Below are 18,866 nucleotides of genomic sequence, written 5' to 3'. Positions count from 1 at the left end.
AACAACTTGAGGATGAATAATTAATATCACAATTTTTATTTTTGGAAGAACTATTCATTTAATTTTATCACAGGCTTTATGAAGAATCGATAAATGTATATTACAGTGCTTACCTAAACCTAGGACCAGTGTGTCCTCTGAAGTTATGTGGAGGATCCATTGACCGGTCGCTCTTCATGGACACACAGCTGGGTTCAGATGACTCTGGTCTGTGCTTCTGGACTGAACTGAAACAAAACATGTAGGAAAGTCAGAATCATATGCAGAACTGAAGATGAACACCGAGCCGAGTCAGATAACGAACAAAAGATTGACTCATTCATGATTCAAAAACCGTTTCTGTCAGACGCGTCCGATTCGAGAACCGAGGAGCTGATGATACTGCGCACGTGTGATTCAGCGTGAAGCAGAGCGACACACAGAGCGTCTGAACTGATTCTTTTGGTGATTGATTCTGAACTGATTCTGTGCTAATGTTATGAGCGCAGGTAAATCAAAGGCTTGCAATCAAGGGCAATCATCACAAATGACGTCATTACGTCGAGCGCAAAAGAACCGGTGAACCGTTTTCTTCAACCGGTTTATTGAATCGAACTGTCCGAAAGAACTACTGGTCATCCGAAAACCGATGCAGCCGGTTCTTGATTCGTGAACGAGGCTCGGCTCAGTGTTCATCTTCAGTTCTCTCTTCACAGCAGTTCAGTCAGTGTACTGTTTGAGTACATGAATTACTCCAGGATATTGGTTTGTTTTAACTCAGAGGGAGTGTCAGCCACATTAAAAAAGTTAACAGCTTAAGTCAATTGTTGATTAATACGTATTTGGAGATGGTTCAATATGATCCGGTTACATCGAATGATTCGTTCATGAACCGGATATCACTACACTGCGACATTGCTGAATAAAGCCGTAGTTTTTGCTATTTTTGGACCAAAATGTATTTTCGATGCTTCAAAAAATTCTAACGGACCCTCTGATGTCACATGGACTACTTTGATGATGTTTTTCTTACCTTTCTGGACATGGACAGTATACCGTACACAGTTTCAATGGAGGGACTGAGAGATCTCGGACTAAATCTAAAATATCTTAAACTGTGTTCAGAAGATAAACGGAGGTCTTACGGGTTTGGAATGACATGAGGGTGAGTTATTAATAACATAATTTTGATTTTTGGGTGAACTAACCCTTTAACCAATAAGTAGTCACATTTGGCCACAATTGCCCCCACATGGTAATACATCTTTAGAACAACATCAGGTTTACTAACTAATAACTGAATCCTGTAGATACTGTAATGTGAAGGGATAAAAAAAATGTAACCAAAGAATGGTTACAAAAGTAAAAGAACATATAGGCTACAGCAGATGATACCTGGAATTTGCTTAGGGCCCCAAATAAAATCACTAAGTCTGCTGCTGACTTTTATAATGACTGTTTGTTCATTTACTGGATATTTTTTATTAATATAAACTAGTTAAAATGATTCTACCTTAATTCATTCTGAGGAAATCACAGAATTGTGTAATTTGTGCATGAAAATCTTTACCAACTTTCTTTTGCCAAGTTAACTCTTCACCCAAAAGACCAAATTTTAGACATGAGGATACATACGATTGTGGTACATTCAAACACCCTCGATAAAATCAATATCAATAACCCAAGACTAAAAATAAAACATAATAGTCTAAACTAGCAAACATAATCATCACACCGCACCACATTATTTACAGTCAGTATTTCTTCCTGTCAAAACAATTTATATTGTGCTGATGAATCTAGAAGAGGAAACCGTGTCAATCATGTTTTAATTTTTTTTTAAAGAAAAGAACATTTGTCTGTTTTTCTTTTCTAAGGCGGAAGTGACCATCTGAACGCAAATACTTGTCTACTTGAAACCTTTAAAATTGTGTATAAATAACATTTATAATACATCAATTATAATTTGCTAAACACCACTGTCCAAAACATGTCGGGATGGGATACAGCTCCAGGTAGAAAAGCACAAAATTAAAATATAAGCGATAACTTCGCTCATGATGTAGTTTCGTCAGTGTATCTGTAACTCACCTCTGAGGAAATGCATCTAAAGATGTGTGGTCTTCATAATGTCCATATCTTTGAGTTTCCATCGAGAAAATCTAAATTAAGGAAACTCAACACTTTGATATTCGTGTTAAGATGTTTCTGCTTTCATAACACAGGCCGATGCATTTTACTTTCACTTTGACTTAATGGCGCTTGTCAAACCCCTGAAGGGTGCGTTTCTGCCCCCTACTGGACTGGAGTAAACCCGAGAGAGGAGGGGCTCTGTATTTGTGTTTCTTCATAATGTGCATGTTTGTGTTCTTTTGTAAGGAAGGCACAAAAACGGGGTAATGAAAAATTACGTAGGTCTCATTTTTGGCGTATTAAACATTCTATTTATGCGAAAAGACACAAGTTTGATCAAAGTAAAAATGTAGAAAATAAAGTTTTTATTGTAATTGTATTGTGCAAAATACTATAAATTTGGCAAACTCTATCGCTGCACACACAATTTCCGCCTTGCTACGACACATATTCTTATTAAATAGACAATTAAACCTTACAATGACATCCCAATGAACAAAACATCTGAATGATACAGTTGGTGTAGGAATTTTATTGACCACCAGATGACGAGGAAGAGCACTGTGTCAAAGCCTTCGAAGCATCAAGGCAGTTTGTTGTAAAAGCCTCACTGCTTCAAAAGCCTCGCTCGGCACTTTCCAAGGTTCTTTCCATCCATCTGCAAACATTTTAGTTTCCTTACTATAATTATGATCCATGTATATTCTGTACAGTCTCATTCTTAGAGTTTAGTATCACGCATCACTTTGCAGAACACAACCCTCTTTAATTAAAAGTTCTCTGCATCTTCTCATTTCATCAGAATTACTGCAAAAACACTTTAACAAAGGTTTAGCTTTTTCAGTATCAGTTGTTATTGGCTTTTCTTCACTTATTAATATTGGTATGCAGTTATATTTTTCTATTTGTATGTCACCAGCTTCTGTTTTCCTCCAATATTATCACATAATTCTCTCCAGTAATCTATTTTACATGCTCTTATAACATATATAATAACTGCTTGTGCTCTCTTATAATTAATGGGATTATCAAGAAAAAGACCTTCTGATCTTCAGATGGCACTGCATTTGTCTGTCCATCATTTCACAGCTTTCTTTCCTTTACTTCCTTTCTTTTTACCAATAACTTATTTTGCCTATATCATATAATATTTAAACGAATTGTTTAAATATTGTCACTCTTTTAATCTCTTTTGCCAGCTCTGAAACACTTACTTGGTTTTTCACCTGCTCTTTTTCTAGCAAAAAATAAAGAGAAAATATACACATGACAAAATGAAAGCTAAAAGTGAAAGTCTGAGTGAATGAGGGGCTTTGTCACAAGTCTATTGTTTTTGAATTTCTGTGTTTCTTCTGCTACAGTTTCATGCTTAAAACAATGATTTGGTATTCCTCTTGTACCATTGTCCTCTTTTCTGTAAAGAAAAATGTTTCCTGATGATTCTCTCCATTGTTGTCATCATTATGAATGATTCAATGCGCTAAATAACAATAAATTGTCAAGGAATGACTTCTTTATAAATGTTTTGGTTCAGCATAGCAGCAATTGATTAAAAAATGCCTTTTTTAATTAATTAATTAATTTATTTTTATTTACAAAAACTGAGAACAGTTACTTCAGTTTCTCTGGAAAAAAAGATTAGTGAAACAACATTATATGAGTTTAAATGGAAAAGCATGATGAACAGGATGAAGATCGGAAACAAAACAGTAGGTACCCTAGCACAGCCGGAGCAGAGAGAGCCCCACGCAGCGTCCTCCACCTGAAAACACAAAGAGCTGAATACTGGAGACATGCAGCAGCATCAATAACTCAGAGACACGTTTACAGCAAACACAAAGTCTCCTCATGAGAGTCACATGACACAGTCTCCTGAAGTACAGGCAGTGATTATTACGGGACGTCTCTCATCTGAGCAGGGACCGCAGCACCTCCAGCGAGTCTGTGACCAGCTCCAGGAAGATGGCCATCTGTTTGAAGCAGATCAACATGTTCAGCAGGTCAAAGGTCAGCGTTCTGGGGCGGCCCAGATCAGAGCTGCTGTCTATAGAGGACGTGTCTTTAGCAGTAAGTTCGGCCCGGTCACTGCTCGCCTGTGTGGGGTCCTGAGGAGAGGAGGCTGTGCACTGCATGCTGGGAAATCAGAGATCATGACTGAGGATACAAAGACTTTGTTCATCTCTTATACACAAGTGACAGACAAGAGACATACAGCTGTTAAATCTGATGCCTGACACATCCGTTTAGAAACTTTAATGATTTAATCTGAATCAATAAACAATGTAAAATCCAGCAGACTTGAGTAACAAAGCATCCTGATATATTTAAATATATGAACAGATGTAAGAATCAAGTCAACAGATGTCAAACAGATTTGATAAACAAACATGATTCGTATTTTTATAATACAAAAAAAAAAATTAGTTATGAAAGCAAAAAAAAAGGAAGTAGACATTAGAAACAGTGTCATATTAATACCAAGCAGAACACAACAGACAATAACATACCTTTTAGTCCTTAAAACAGCTCCTTCTATCGCTACAGAGTCATTAATGTGCGTTAAGATTAATAAATCTGAGATTAATCCACTTAAAAATATATTAAACTTGGTCCACAGGCGGATGTGTGGATGTCAGAGCGTGATGATGATCGAGTGTCAGGAAGAAAAGAACGCCGATCACATCGATGTGTCCCAGAAAACCCAGAAGTGACTGTCATCTGAGAATCGGTTTCTGTTTGGCGTTTGACAATTTAAACTATTACTGCCATCAGTGTCTGTTGAACATAAAACGTTTTTTTTTTTTCCTGGTTGATGAAAGTAGTTTTCACTAAACAAACTATTTGCCTATTTTTGATGGGTACTGTAAATAATACCCATTTTCTGTCGTATGTTCAATTATTAATGCATTATATCTCTGTTTAATTTATTCAAACAGTTTTACAATTGTTAAAGCGCCCTGTTTGTGGCCAGCGAGCCTGTATCACTGACTCAATGAGCCTAATTTACACAGAGAGTAATAAAAGTGATTTAAATACTGATGGTGCCTCATGGACCCTGATTACGAGATCAGACAATATCACTGAGACACACATTACATGTGAAATTAATAACTCTGAGTTTAAATAAAATGAGTTTGAACGTTAATCATAACCATTGGATTTTCATAAACCCCTTTCCTGAAGACAGTTATGATGAGAGGATGACAGATGTGTCATAAATTAACTTCAGTGAGAAAACATTTGCATGACATTTTGACAGAGACATTAAAAACATCATCATCCAGGATTCACCCAGAAATAAATCTCAGCTCAACTTCACGTGGAGGAAGAGTTTAATAAGTGATATGTGCAAAAAATTTACATTCATATACAATATAATAATCAGAAATATCATAAAGAGAGTTTTGAACATATCAGATCTTAACCCTCAGGTTGTGTTTTAGGTGATGGAGATATTATTATTAATGATTACAGTCTCATTACACTTTATTCAGAACAAATTGTGTTACAATAATATTGGTTCATAAAAATACAATATTTGGTTAGTAATTCGTTTTTAAACTCAGGCCATGAAACATACTAAACATGTTTATCACAAGACTTTTGAATACTGTGAGTGTTTGTAACAAGGTATATGTACATCTCATTATAAAGCATTTGCAATTTAGATTTTATCATAACATACAGAGTAAATATACTTGTTTGGTGATATTTAGATGTACTGAAAAGTTGTCTATATTATCAAACACAACATATTTCATTCTGAATATCACAAATCCTCTGCTGTTCAGTGATAATGTCTAAATGACAATGAAAGGTCTGAAATAGCACATCTAGTAAAACATGTACATGATTATCTATATTTTTAACATGGTAACTAATGTTAATGTAATTATGACTAAATGATTTCCTCATGAGAAATGATATCCTCTGCTGGATCGTGTCACTCATTAATAATCACAGTCACAGTCTTGTTGTGAGGTAAATCTGAGATCTTCCTCACGGTTCAGGATCTGCTGGAGAGCTCGTGTGTGAAGCAATGGAAAGTGTTATTTTTATATTTGTTTGTTCAATTTTGTGATGTGCTCCAGATAAAAAATAAAATCATAGATTGGAGGCATCAGAAAGAGCGCCCTGTTTTTCTGCAACTTTGAGTTTTTATTTTGAGCAGATAAAAATAAAAGCAGACCCTTTACACATTTTAAGATGTGTCTTGTTTACAGTGTCTCTGTAAACTCCTGTAACTCACACACATCAGCGCTTGATCACTGACTTCAGTTCTGATGAATCTGTTGGATTCAATGTGTCTGTCCTGATCCATATTCACCACCATTTACAACCTGTCAGTAAAGAATAAAACACAGAGTAAGAGATGCATTATGGGGCTTACTGCTGACACACATCTGCACTGAGATTGAGATTAAATGACATCATTATGTGATATATTATTACTTACTTCAGTGTCTCCAGTTTGTAACGTGGATCGTCTTTTAAAGCAGAGAGCAGCTTCACACTTGACTGTCCTACTTTATTCCCAAACAGATCCAGTTCTCTCAGCTGTGAGGAGTTTGATCTCAGAGCTGAACTCAGAGCAGAACAACCTTCATCTGTGACGCCACACTCACACAACCTGCAGAACAACACACTCTTCACTCTCAGATCAGCAGAAACAAACAGATCACACACGTGTATTACACATTCAGTCTATAGTTTTGTTCAAGCAGTGTTGCCAATTAATCTGCTTTTGAAAAAAAAGTTTTTAGTTGCTAACATTAACACAAATGAATATAATTAGAAACACTGAATCTCTGTGAGCCTATTTAATGAAATATAACGTGCATATTATTCTTAAAGCTGTGAAGCACCAGTTTAAAGTTAAAAATATTAATAATTTTCTTACAACTATGGTTTTGGTTTAGAAAACACTGATTTATCAACTGGGGTCTTTTTGGATTATAGCTGTGTTTGTTTTGCATTTTCTTTGAAGCAGGTTAATATCCATTTGCATTATATGAACTCACAGAGATCCTTTTTTTCTCTAATATAATAGAAAATAATTTCTATTCTAATATATCCCTAAAATACATAATTGTTTCACTGGAGCTTGATACTGAATATGATCTTACTTCAGTGTCTCCAGTTTACAGTGAGGATCCTTCAGTGCATCAGAGATCAGCTTCACTCCTGTATCTCCTACTTTATTCCATGACAGATTCAGTTCTCTCAGCGGTGAGGAGTTTGATCTCAGAGCTGAACTCAGAGCAGAACAACCTTCATCTGTGACGCCACAGTCCCACAACCTGCAGAACAACACACTCTTCACTCTCAGATCAGCAGAAACAAACACACAAACACAGACTATGATATTAAATGATGAATCTGTGTATGTTACATCTCAGGAGGTATTATTATTATTTTGTCGGTTTCTGTACACATATGCTAAGAGTTGTGATTGTGTGGTTATGATTGTATGTCGTGTGTCTACTGTCTCTCTCACTTCACCTGCTTTCAGACCAAATCACCGCAGCTGCATCTTAACCGTTAAAAGAGCTTTTAAAGACCAAATTGTCAGGAGTATGGATGAGGAGATTTAAGAGGCTTGTGAGTTTCTTTAGCAGTGGAGAAATGGACGAAACATGAAGAGGGAGAAGAAATGTGCTGCACACAATGCATGACAGTGGGTGAATAAGACACATTAGATCGTGCAGAGATCATGTTTGGGACCGATTTAATTAGGGACATGATAACATCTGACACCGCACAGAAATAATCACTACATTAATTACATTAACATATTTGACAATTGGAAATATGCAGATATATGCAGCAGTGATGATTAGAGTCTGTCACAAACTTCTTTAAGCAAAGAGATTACAAACAATTACTGCACTTTCTGAACCTTATTGTGTCGACATTAATGTCCTATAAAATATGTTGAGTATGACAGCATGGTAAATAAAAATAAAGAATATATATACACATATTAGGGGTGGGCGATATGAGCTAAAATTCATATCACGATATTTTACACTGTCTAGCTGATATCGATATTGTGATATAATAATTTTTCTTTACAGTAAAATATTTTAACCTTATTTAACTAGAAAAAGGGAGGGATTGGACATAGACCTGATAAAAAGTATTTTATTATTGTGCCATTGTTTTTCTCAAAAAGTGCAAACGTGCCACATGAGGTAGAACTGTATGAATTAAATATTGTGTGTTTGAGTTGGCCAGTGGTTCCCAAACTTTTTCTACTGGGCCCCTCTTTTGTAGGGAAAAATATTTTCAAGGCCCCCAACCCCTCTTTCTTTTTTTTGAAAAAGTTTTTTTTGCTTTTTTGAAGTCTCTTATGCCCACCAAGGCTACATTACTTATTAAAAATACAGTAAACACTGTAATATTGTGAAGTATTGTCAGTTTAAATGATCTGTTTGATTGTTTTAACTTATAGGCTGCTGTATTCCTGTGATGAAAGCTGTATTTCAGCATCATTACTCCAGTCTTCAGTGTCACACAATCTTCAGAAATCATTCTGATATGAGGATTTGCTGCTCAGTAATAATTTCTGATTATTATCAATGTTGTTAACGGTTGTGCTGCTTGATATTTTTGAGCAAACTTTTTATTTCACGATTCTCTTATGAATATTTGAAATGGTTCTTTGTCAGAGTAATTTAACTCAATATAACTCTGATTCTTCAGTCGCTCCATCTAGTGTCTGTTACTGACGCAAACACAACTGCTACGACTGATAACAGAGCGCTCACACGAGTCATGAGGAGGTCATTAAAATATGACAAATTAATATTTTGCGTTCAGTTATTTACTCATCAGGAAAGTGGCCGCATGATAAGCGGGACAGTTGTACAATGTAGTATTTATCACCCTGCAGAGGTAACTTTTTCAAAATAATCTGCTGACTGTACACTGTCCCTCAGTCTGTGAATCACTGGAGCAGGGGATTTGTGCTCTATTAGTTTGGTCTGTTACGACGCTCTGTGTTTGATTACTAATGCCTCTGTAGGACAAAAACATTCAGCCTTGACTCTTTATCGTCATTTGTGGGAACATTTGCCAAGCGTACCATGTTGAACAGAACTATATAAATGCACATTCTGAATTCATGAATATATAATGGTATCCACGTTATAGCTAAATCCATATCATACATATATCACATAGACATATATAGGTAGACGCCCCATCGAACGCTACTCCCTATTGGCACGAACGAGCCGTGGAGCCGCCATCTTGAACCGGTCGCCATCTCCACTCAGTGTAACTTATTTGCCAGGTGCAATGAGCTGTTAGCGCATTAAATTAATCATATCTCACTGAATACCTCACTGATTTTGACGCGTTTTTTTTGCTGCAAAGGTCATTCATGCAGCTATGATACAGGACACATGATTCAGCGTATTTTAATATTCATAATAGGCATACAGTGACATGTTATATTCTGATATAATATATAAGTGACCAGACACCCAAAATCCAAATATGTGAGGTAGGATATTTATAAAATCACACACTATAAATATGATAAAGAAGCACAAACAGATAGTTGCAGTAAAATAAGATATTTTAATAAGTTGAAGAAACAATTTATTATAATTTGTGACATATACACTCTCTCTGGTTCTCTCTCGCTCTCTCTCTCACAAAAACAAACAAACACACACACACACACACACACACACACTTCTCCCTCCCTCTCTTTCTCTCTCTCCATCTCACACACACACTCTCTCTCACACACACACACACACACACACTTGTGAGGTTATAAAACAACTGCTCTCTTATAATTATAAAAAAGAAAATCATGCAAAATGCAGAACCACCAAAGAGGGAGAGAGAGTGAGATGACAGGATGAGACAAAACAATTTAGCACACACACACACACACAAACCTTCTCCAACCCCGTCAGAAGTCATGCGGTTTACCATGCTTACTGCCTGCAATGCATGGTAATGTAACATTGAAAAACTGAGATTTTTTCAGTAAAAAAAATACTAAAATTTGACTAAAAATATTTTATTTTTGTTATAATTGTGATTTTATAATATTTAGATATGAATCCAACTGGATCCAACTTGTGAAAAGATATATTTCAGGTAGTCAAATTGCAAATAGCATATAGTGGAGCTCTATAGCCATCTAGTGGGTAAAGTAATTTTTCATTTTCCCAAAAATGGGTATAACTGTTACATTAAATCATTTAAAATTATCCATGTTATCCCCATGAATGAAAGTTAGAAATCTGTGTCTTTTATAAAGCGAATTTTACATAAAATGCTGTTTTTTTTTTTTTTTGTAAAAAGCTTATTTAAATAAATATTTATTTATTTATGGAAATTTATAAGATATCATAAATCCTCCAAAAACTACACAAATGTTGAGTAAAAACATTAACAGAGTAAAATTACATTTGTAAAAAAAAAAAAAAAACTATTATCTTGTTACAAAATTAAATGTTATTGTCAAAAAACCCGAGTGTGGACAGGAAACGAAGACCATCAGAGGGTTAATATACATTACTTCCTGAAATCACGTGCGCAAACACAAATAACAATAGTAGTAATAATAGTAATGTTAAATCATACTTGTGAAAAGTAATCCCGAGCCGTACTTGCGATGGTCCGCCGATTAGAACAGGACAATGCAGCACATCTTAACTGCTGCTACGCAACGAAACTAGGAGTACGACCGGTTCAAGATGGCGGCCGCAAATCTCGTAGCCCAGCGGCCAATAGGGCGTCTACTTATATGATGTCTATCACTGAGTTTCAGTTGAGGGCTGGATTATAGAATTGAAAATTTGAAGGGGGCCAAGGGGGGGCCATCCCATTCTTTTTATGGGACTATAAAATAATTAATTAAATTTTGAATGCATATTCAGCAACAGCAACATCAATGAAAGGTTAACATTTGTGTTGTCTGTAAATAAAAATAAAAAACTAATTAATCACACGTTTTCTGTAGTTCATCATGACTAACTGATTATTAATATATTGTCATAGTTTCACACTGAACCTTGTAGAAACAACATAAAGATACCCCCTGACCATGTAAAGTGCTATATAAATGTAAGGAATTATTATTATTAAATATTACACGTAAAATTCTGGATTTCTAATAAAGATATTTTAAATGTAAGTTATTCCTGATTAACTTAAAACAGTCCACACTCTGCACTACTTTCTCTTCTAGAGCAGAACATTGGGTCATAAAACATTTAACTTTAGCAAAATTAAACTGTCCATTAGGGATGGGCATGATTAATTGACGATCGATAATTGATCGTTAAGATTTTCCTCGATCATGTTAATTTGTTATCGATTAATCTAAAGCATTTTTTTATCTAATGCAGGTTGCGTTGCGTAGTGCGAGTCTTGAAGCAATTACATGAATTTCACTGTGTGGCAGCAATTAAATATTTTACCACCAGGGTGCAATATTTGACACCCTACTCGGTTATCTGTGATCTTCCGTTTTGATTTCAAAGAGTAATCATGAAGATGTCACGGCTAAGTGTGGCGTGGGACCATTTTGATTTAAAAAGCGAACTAGTTAACTGCAAACATTGCGATGGGGTGTTTAAGTACATGAAATCAACTGTAGATGAAGTAGATGAAATCAACTGAAATAAAATACATGAAATCTCTCAAGATCTGATTAAACAACCCCACAAACAGCATCTCCAACTCCACTTATTAATAACCAGACTGACTTTATTTCTGTCAGACGTCTACAGAAGATCTTATTGAGAATGAACTAAGGTTTAGATGTTGATTTATTGTGTCATTTGAAGTAACCATGTTAGAGATCAGTGTTTGCTTTAGTTGGGCTCTTGACCCTTGATTTCTGTCTTAGTCTTTTCTCTGGCTGTTATAACCGTGTGTTTCTAAAACATGTTTGTTGTAACTCAAAAGCCCAGAAGAGAAGCCATCAGGTGTTAACCTGTACCTAGGTGTAGGATGTTATACTTCATATAGGTGATGATAATTATTCATTATTATTCACAAATATTGATCTGTACAGAGTCTAATCTCGGAGGAAACAAATGTGTAATTAGTAGAACTGGATCTAATACAAGTGACACTAAGAGTCTGTGATAATCAGTTAATATAAAAATGGCTTCATAAACATTTTGTACACATACATTTGTATTCCATCCCAGTAGTTGGTCAGACACAGACATCAATAATCAGAATATGAACCTCAACAATGGTGACAAAAAACATGCTGCAATGCATGCTGGGTACTATTGTAGTACAAAACTCATCCATGGCTCCCAGCATGCTCTGCAGCATTTTTTTTTTTTTATGGTCACCATTGTTGAGGGTCATATTCTGATTATTGATGTCTTTGTGTGACTGTTTGAAAAGTCATTCATATTAACTGATTATTACAGAACCACTGGCTCTTAGCATCACTTTTACTGTAATCAATCAAATTACACAACACCTATTTCATCAGAGATTAGACTCCTAGCAGTTCAATAATTGATGATTATCATCACCGATATAAAGTATAACAACCTACACCTAGGTACAGGTTAACACCTGATGGTATTTCTTCTGGGCTTTTGAGTTACAACGAAAGTGTTTTAGAAACACACGGTTATAACAGCCAGAGAAAACACTGAGACAGAAGTCAAGGGTCAAGAGCCCAACTAAAGCAAACACTGATCTCTAACATGGTTACTTCAAATGAAACAATAAATCAACATCTAAACCTTAGTTCATTCTCAATAAGATCTTCTGTAGACGTCTGACAGAAATAAAGTCAGTCTGGTTATTAATAAGTGGAGCTGCTGATGCTGTTTGTGGGGTTGTTTAATCAGATCTTGAGAGATTTCATGTATTTTATTTCAGTTGATTTCATCTAAGGCTGTGTCTGAAGTCAGTTGTAGTAGTTCTTGTGTTTCTCTTTTCTTCAGTGATTCTGTTTGTTAACAGCAGCTGTTCATCACTAATTCTCAATCAGCACTTAGTTAATCACTTAATTACTGGAATGCAAAGTTTTAAAACTTACAGGGTTTAAATCAAGGCAATCTATTTACTCAAACGGTTTGAGTTAATTTTACTTGTCAGGTTTTACAGTGCTGTATCTGTGCTTATATTTACTGTATACACCAGGAAAGACAGATTATAATGTAAAGAATTATGCCAGCCATTCATTAATATTAATAATAATAATATCAATTAGAATAGAGACAGTATTTTTATTCCTGTACTGTCTAAAACTGTAATGTCAGTAACTGGTGTTGATTGCTCTGTGGATAATGAGCAGGTGTGTTTATGGAGAGGTGTGTTGTGAACCGGGTGTTTAGGGCCGATCTGTGCCCGATCTGTTCAGGGACACATTTAGCCCCAGTCCTCCCCTGGTTACAGGTAATCAAGAGAACTACTTAATCACTAAAACCAAAATCACAAACCATCATAAAATAGCTGTTTCAGATCCTCAGAACAAAACATTTGAGGAACATTTCATGATAATTTTCCTTTAATTGAATTATGTTCTTCTTTACATGTACAAGCTGGGCAAGAAGTAATCCATAGTGAGCCTTTATAGATAAAAGTGAAGTGTGTGAAGGGACATTCAGCCAAGTATGGTGACCCATACTCAGAATTCGTGCTCTGCATTTAACCCATCCGAAGTGCACACACACAGAGCAGTGAACACACACACACACACACACACACACACACTGTGAACACACACCCGGAGCAGTGGGCAGCCATTTATGCTGCGGCGCCCGGGGAGCAGTTGGGGGTTCGATGCCTTGCTCAAGGGCACCTCAGTCGTGGTATTGAAGGTGGAGAGAGAACTGTTCATGAACTCCCCCCCACCCACAATTCCTCAATTCCTGCCGGCCCAAGACTCGAACTCACAACCCTTCGATTGTGAGTCCAACGCTCTAACTATTAGGCCACGACTTCCCCTTCATATCTGAATTGTTCAGTAGAGACATTAATTGTTTTATTTATTAATAAGCTAGTGTTTTCTGAGCCATTGTCTGCTGCAGTGATGAAGTTAACGATGTTGACTCGTCATCTCTGCAGTACAGTGACGCATCTTTAGAGAGAAATACACCTTTCATACGATCACCTCACCAGTATCTGTTCAGTTTGAAGACATTGTTTAGACATTTCTAGCTCTTTACAGATATATGTGTCATGTCTGTGAGGCAATTTTTTATTTTAGTGAAGCGCTCCAGTTCACACTGACAGAGACGGCAGAAAGCACATCCTGTTTGTTTTCTTGATTTTACAAAACCACAATGTTCAGTTAATATTGAGAGTGCAACACAAATAAAAGTAGAATATATTATACTGATGATGAAAGATTTTGTGTTGTTTCCACAGTTATCAGGAGAAATGTCAGAGATCTACTTCTGTGTGCTAACAGCTTCTGAACAAACACTCAATAGTGCACTTTTATCCAGATTAACACTAGAGCGAGGGGCTGTGAAAAGCTGCTACAACTTACATGTTTTCATTTACAAATTATAATTTGAGTTTTTTCTAATCTTCTACTGTATTCATTTGAAGACCGAAATTCATACAGATGTGGGATGACATGAGAGTGAGAAATAACAGAATTTTAATGTTTGGGTAAATATATATTGTTATAATACATAATTGTTTCACTGGAGCTTGATACTGAATATGATCTTACCTCAGTGTCTCCAGTTTACAGTGAGGATCCTTCAGTGCATCAGAGATCAGCTTCACTCCTGTATCTCCTACTTCATTCCCAGACAGATTCAGTTCTCTCAGCTGTGAGGAGTTTGATCTCAGAGCTGAACTCAGAGCAGAACAACCTTCATCTGTGACGCCACAGTCCCACAACCTGCAGAACAACACACTCTTCACTCTCAGATCAGCAGAAACAATCAAACACAAACACAGACTATGATATTAAATGATGAATCTGTGTGTTACATCTCAGGAGATATTATTATTATTTTGTCTCATGTCTAAGGGGATGTTAACACAACACCATTTTCAACTAAAAACAGAAAACTTGTGTGCTTTGGTTGTTTATTTTCATGACAATGTATTTACATTTTCTTTTTAAAAACAACAATTAATTAATGATAAATTACATATTTTAACAATGACATTTTATTGTCTTATTAACTAGTAAAACTGCTCATTCTGAGAAAGTCTGAAGCAGTGTATTTGGTGGTTAGTTAATATGCACCTAACTGATCAACAATTAAAGGTACAAGCTAATGATGGTATTATAAATAAACAATCATTACAGAACAATTGCAGCGAGCAGCTGCTTGACACATTTCACCTTTTTATAGTTTGAGTCCCTTTTCAAAAGTTGTTAAAAGTTGCCAAATAAACTTTAAAATCTACAAAATGTGTTGCTAGGTTCAATGTTTGAAAGAAAGTGTAGTCTAAAAAGATGCTAAGTTGTCAACATGAACACAAATTAAGAGTCTCTTAATTAGATATCTGTGAGCTCATATGATGAAATATAAAGGGCATATCATTATTAAATTTGTGAAGCTCTTTCTGAAGCTGATGTGAAGCAGAGTCTGCGTCTGTGTTTAAATGTCACAACTGCAGCCGGACACGTGGATGAGGCAGGCTATGAAAACATGACCAAACTAAAGTAAGTCTCTAAATAATGTTGATCCTCTTATTCTGACTCGATCAATATTGGCTCCTGTAGATGGACATCAGATTGATCTGATCAGAGGATGAGTTTGAGGGAGGTAAGACTTGTTAAACTGTACATCCTCAGACAGGTCTCAGACATCAGAGGAAACGTCTCAGGGAAACCTGTCAAGTTTGTAATATTGCAGTGTTGCTGAGAAAAACAATTACGGGTTCTGTACTTTCAGATATGACATTAATATTTAATTCACTAGCTCTTGTTTAGGACATTACATAACATGTAGGCAGTAACTATGGCTGAGATAACTATTTGCTATTATAGGCAGTACAGTTTAATGTGCTCTGTATTTTTTTCTTGAAATATTGTAATTGTATAATCTTAAAAAAATGTGATTACACAATGATAAAAATGAATAATGTAGAAGAATGCAGTGTGTGCAAGAAAAACTTCTCTCTGCTTTTATTATTTCCACACAGGGCTGTACCCACCAATGAGGTTATTTGTTCACTAACAGAAGTTGTCAAATAATTACCTAATATTAATTATGCTTTGGTGCTGCACGGATAAAAAGCCTCAGCAGGAGACATGCGTCATATATACACAGTCTGTGATTATAATACATTAAGAATGATCACAAATTCAAGACACTGGGCAGAAAATGTACAGGCCTATATTTATATCACTTCATATAGTTAATCGATTTCACACGAAGAGCGCCGTTTTTCTCCAAAAAAAGTACCTTGATTACAAATGTGACATTGATTTTTTCATAACAATAAACAAGAAGTTGCTAAATAAACACTAAGTTAATTAAGATAATTAAGTTTTAGACACCATATTACCTGTTTTCACTATTTCGCCAACAACATTATTCCAAACACAGCCACAGCACAGTTTTGCATCTCTGAGCACATGATGGTGTTTCGTTCCTGAATGAATCAACCGTTTCAATGATTCAGTTCAATCATAAAGACTCACTTATTAACAGTGATTTGCTGTCACCTACTGGCGGATTTAATTTCACATTTCAACCTTTTTCCATGTTTTAAATCATTTTAAATATCAACAGTATATGTTTTATATATCTAATAATTATTTCTGCATTTGTAAGTGCAGGTTAACTGAATCATGTCCTGCATTAAACAGTGTGTAAATACATCATAGTCTCACTTCAGATGCAGCTTCTGTGTTGATTTCATTTGCTTGGTAACAGCCCAAATGTTTTATTCTAATTCACTGATTAAATGAAAGAATTTGACTCAAAAGATAATGGTCACTTTTAGAAAAAAATGGCCTTATAAAATGTAAAAAAAAAAAAAAAAAAATCAGTTTAAAGTTATTGGAAAGGATTACCTTTTATCGGTGTGAATAAAAAATAAAAACCTGCACATGGGTCTGTTTTCACAGTGTATGCCTTAAACAATGTTAATGTTCATGTTATGTATGTAAAAGACATAAATAATTTTCCTTCCTATTGTTTGAATGTAGGAATATTGGTTTAAGCAACACAAGTTTGTACAGTGCATTGTGTTGCACACTTCTTACACACAACAGGCTTTCAAGAAAATAAATAAATAAATAAAATAAGTAATGGGGGCCTGTGCCCCAGTAGAGCTTGAGGTCTAACAACGCCCCTGAACACAACTATATTGTTTTGCTTCAGAAGACACTGATTTATCAACTGGGGTCTTTGTGGAGTATAGTTGTGTTGGTTTCTAGATGGTTTTTGAAGCCTAAACTCTGATCTTATCATTCCATTTACATTAATTTTGGGTGAAGTGTCCCTTGTGTCCCTTGTCCCTAATGTAAATTATATGATGAAAGAACCTAATATATAATAGTTTTAGTTGAAATATTGAATAGATGTTTAAACTTTTTCGAAACATTTTTTTTTTTAGCTATTTGTCTTTTTATTCTCATTCCAAATAATCAGGAAATAATAATAAAAAAAACAATCAAACAAAAAAGCAGGAAAACAGGAAAAAGTAGTAAATTATTATTACATTACTATGCCATGCCAAAATGCATGTATCAATTTTTTTTTATCAGTTGACCAGCTATCTGCCCAATCAGGTGTCTAGGTGACACAGTTTATAGTCATTGAGAGTATGTTACCTCTCATTGCACAGCACACAGACCTGCTCCACACTGACGGCACCTGTACTGTCTGCTGGCAGCTCTTAGAGCCTGTGTGATCAGAAACAGATCTACTCTGGAGACTACGACCATGTTCACCCCTGCCACCCTCATCCCCGCTGGGCAAAGGGACAAAACTATCACTTGTTTCTTCTTGTTTGGAATACAATCGAGATATTACACCATATTAGAAACTACAGTCTGTTTTATTAAGTATGACGTCTTGTCGCAATTTTGTGGCTTTGGCGCTTAGAGGGTTAAAATTGATACTACCACTGACAATAGAGAAAAGAAAAACAGCATTTCAACACACACACACAAACACACACACATCTGAAGATTACACTCAGTGCTACTCACTCTGCTGATCTGGAGGCTTCAACGACAGGCAAGAGCTTCAGAAGAAGTTTATCAGGAGTCATGTGGTTTGGGTTTTGCTCCTTGCTTATGTATTTACTCAAATAAAATGTATCCAACTGCTCTGAGGTCAACAAAACAAAGATAACAGCTGACCACTGTGACGAGGACAGTTTGGCTCCTGACAGATCTCCAGATCTGAGATACTTCTGGACTTCACTGACGAGAGACTGATCACCGAGTTCATTTAAACAGTGGAACAGATTGATGGATTTCTCTGGTGAGGGATTCTTCTTTATTCTTGTTTTAATGTACTCAACTGTTTTCTTCTTAATGAACGGGATGTTTACAATGCGTGTCAGAAGAGCTTTCAGAAGCGTCTGACTGGACTCCAGCGAGAGACCCAGAAGAAATCGGAGGAAAAGGTCCAGATGTCCGTTCTTACTCTGTAAAGCCTTGTCCACGGCTCTCTGATGCAGGTCAGATATTGTGTGACGTGTGAACTGGTGTGAATATTTTGAGCTGAGGTTTTCATTGAGCACATCTCTCTTGTCCAGCAGGAATGAAAGCAGCACATATAGAGCTGCGAGATGCTCCTGAATGCTCAGATGAA

The 18,866-nt window shown here is 35.8% G+C and overlaps 1 protein-coding gene and 1 long non-coding RNA gene across 51 annotated transcripts in view; one reads left to right on the top strand and one right to left on the bottom strand.

The window, feature by feature from the left end:
- The window catches only part of LOC127949395 (NACHT, LRR and PYD domains-containing protein 3), a 185,264-nt gene that overhangs the window by 105,552 nt on the left and 60,846 nt on the right, over window positions 1-18,866 (bottom strand). For 49 of the 50 annotated variants that reach the window (XM_052546559.1, XM_052546546.1, XM_052546558.1 and 46 more), the window contains one exon: window positions 114-227. The exons of the other annotated variant lie outside the window; for it this stretch is intronic. In XM_052546559.1, the coding sequence (XP_052402519.1) occupies window positions 114-227 (114 nt within the window). The remainder of the gene's footprint in view (window positions 1-113; window positions 228-18,866) is intronic. 50 annotated transcript variants of the gene reach the window in all.
- Window positions 1-18,866, top strand: part of LOC127949577 (uncharacterized) — an 86,914-nt gene that overhangs the window by 67,131 nt on the left and 917 nt on the right. The gene's annotated exons all lie outside the window — the stretch shown is intronic.

Source organism: Carassius gibelio, chromosome B1 (assembly GCF_023724105.1).
Source record: "Carassius gibelio isolate Cgi1373 ecotype wild population from Czech Republic chromosome B1, carGib1.2-hapl.c, whole genome shotgun sequence".
In the NCBI taxonomy this organism is placed as follows: domain Eukaryota; kingdom Metazoa; phylum Chordata; class Actinopteri; order Cypriniformes; family Cyprinidae; genus Carassius; species Carassius gibelio.
This window is presented reverse-complemented; position numbering and strand designations above follow the sequence as displayed.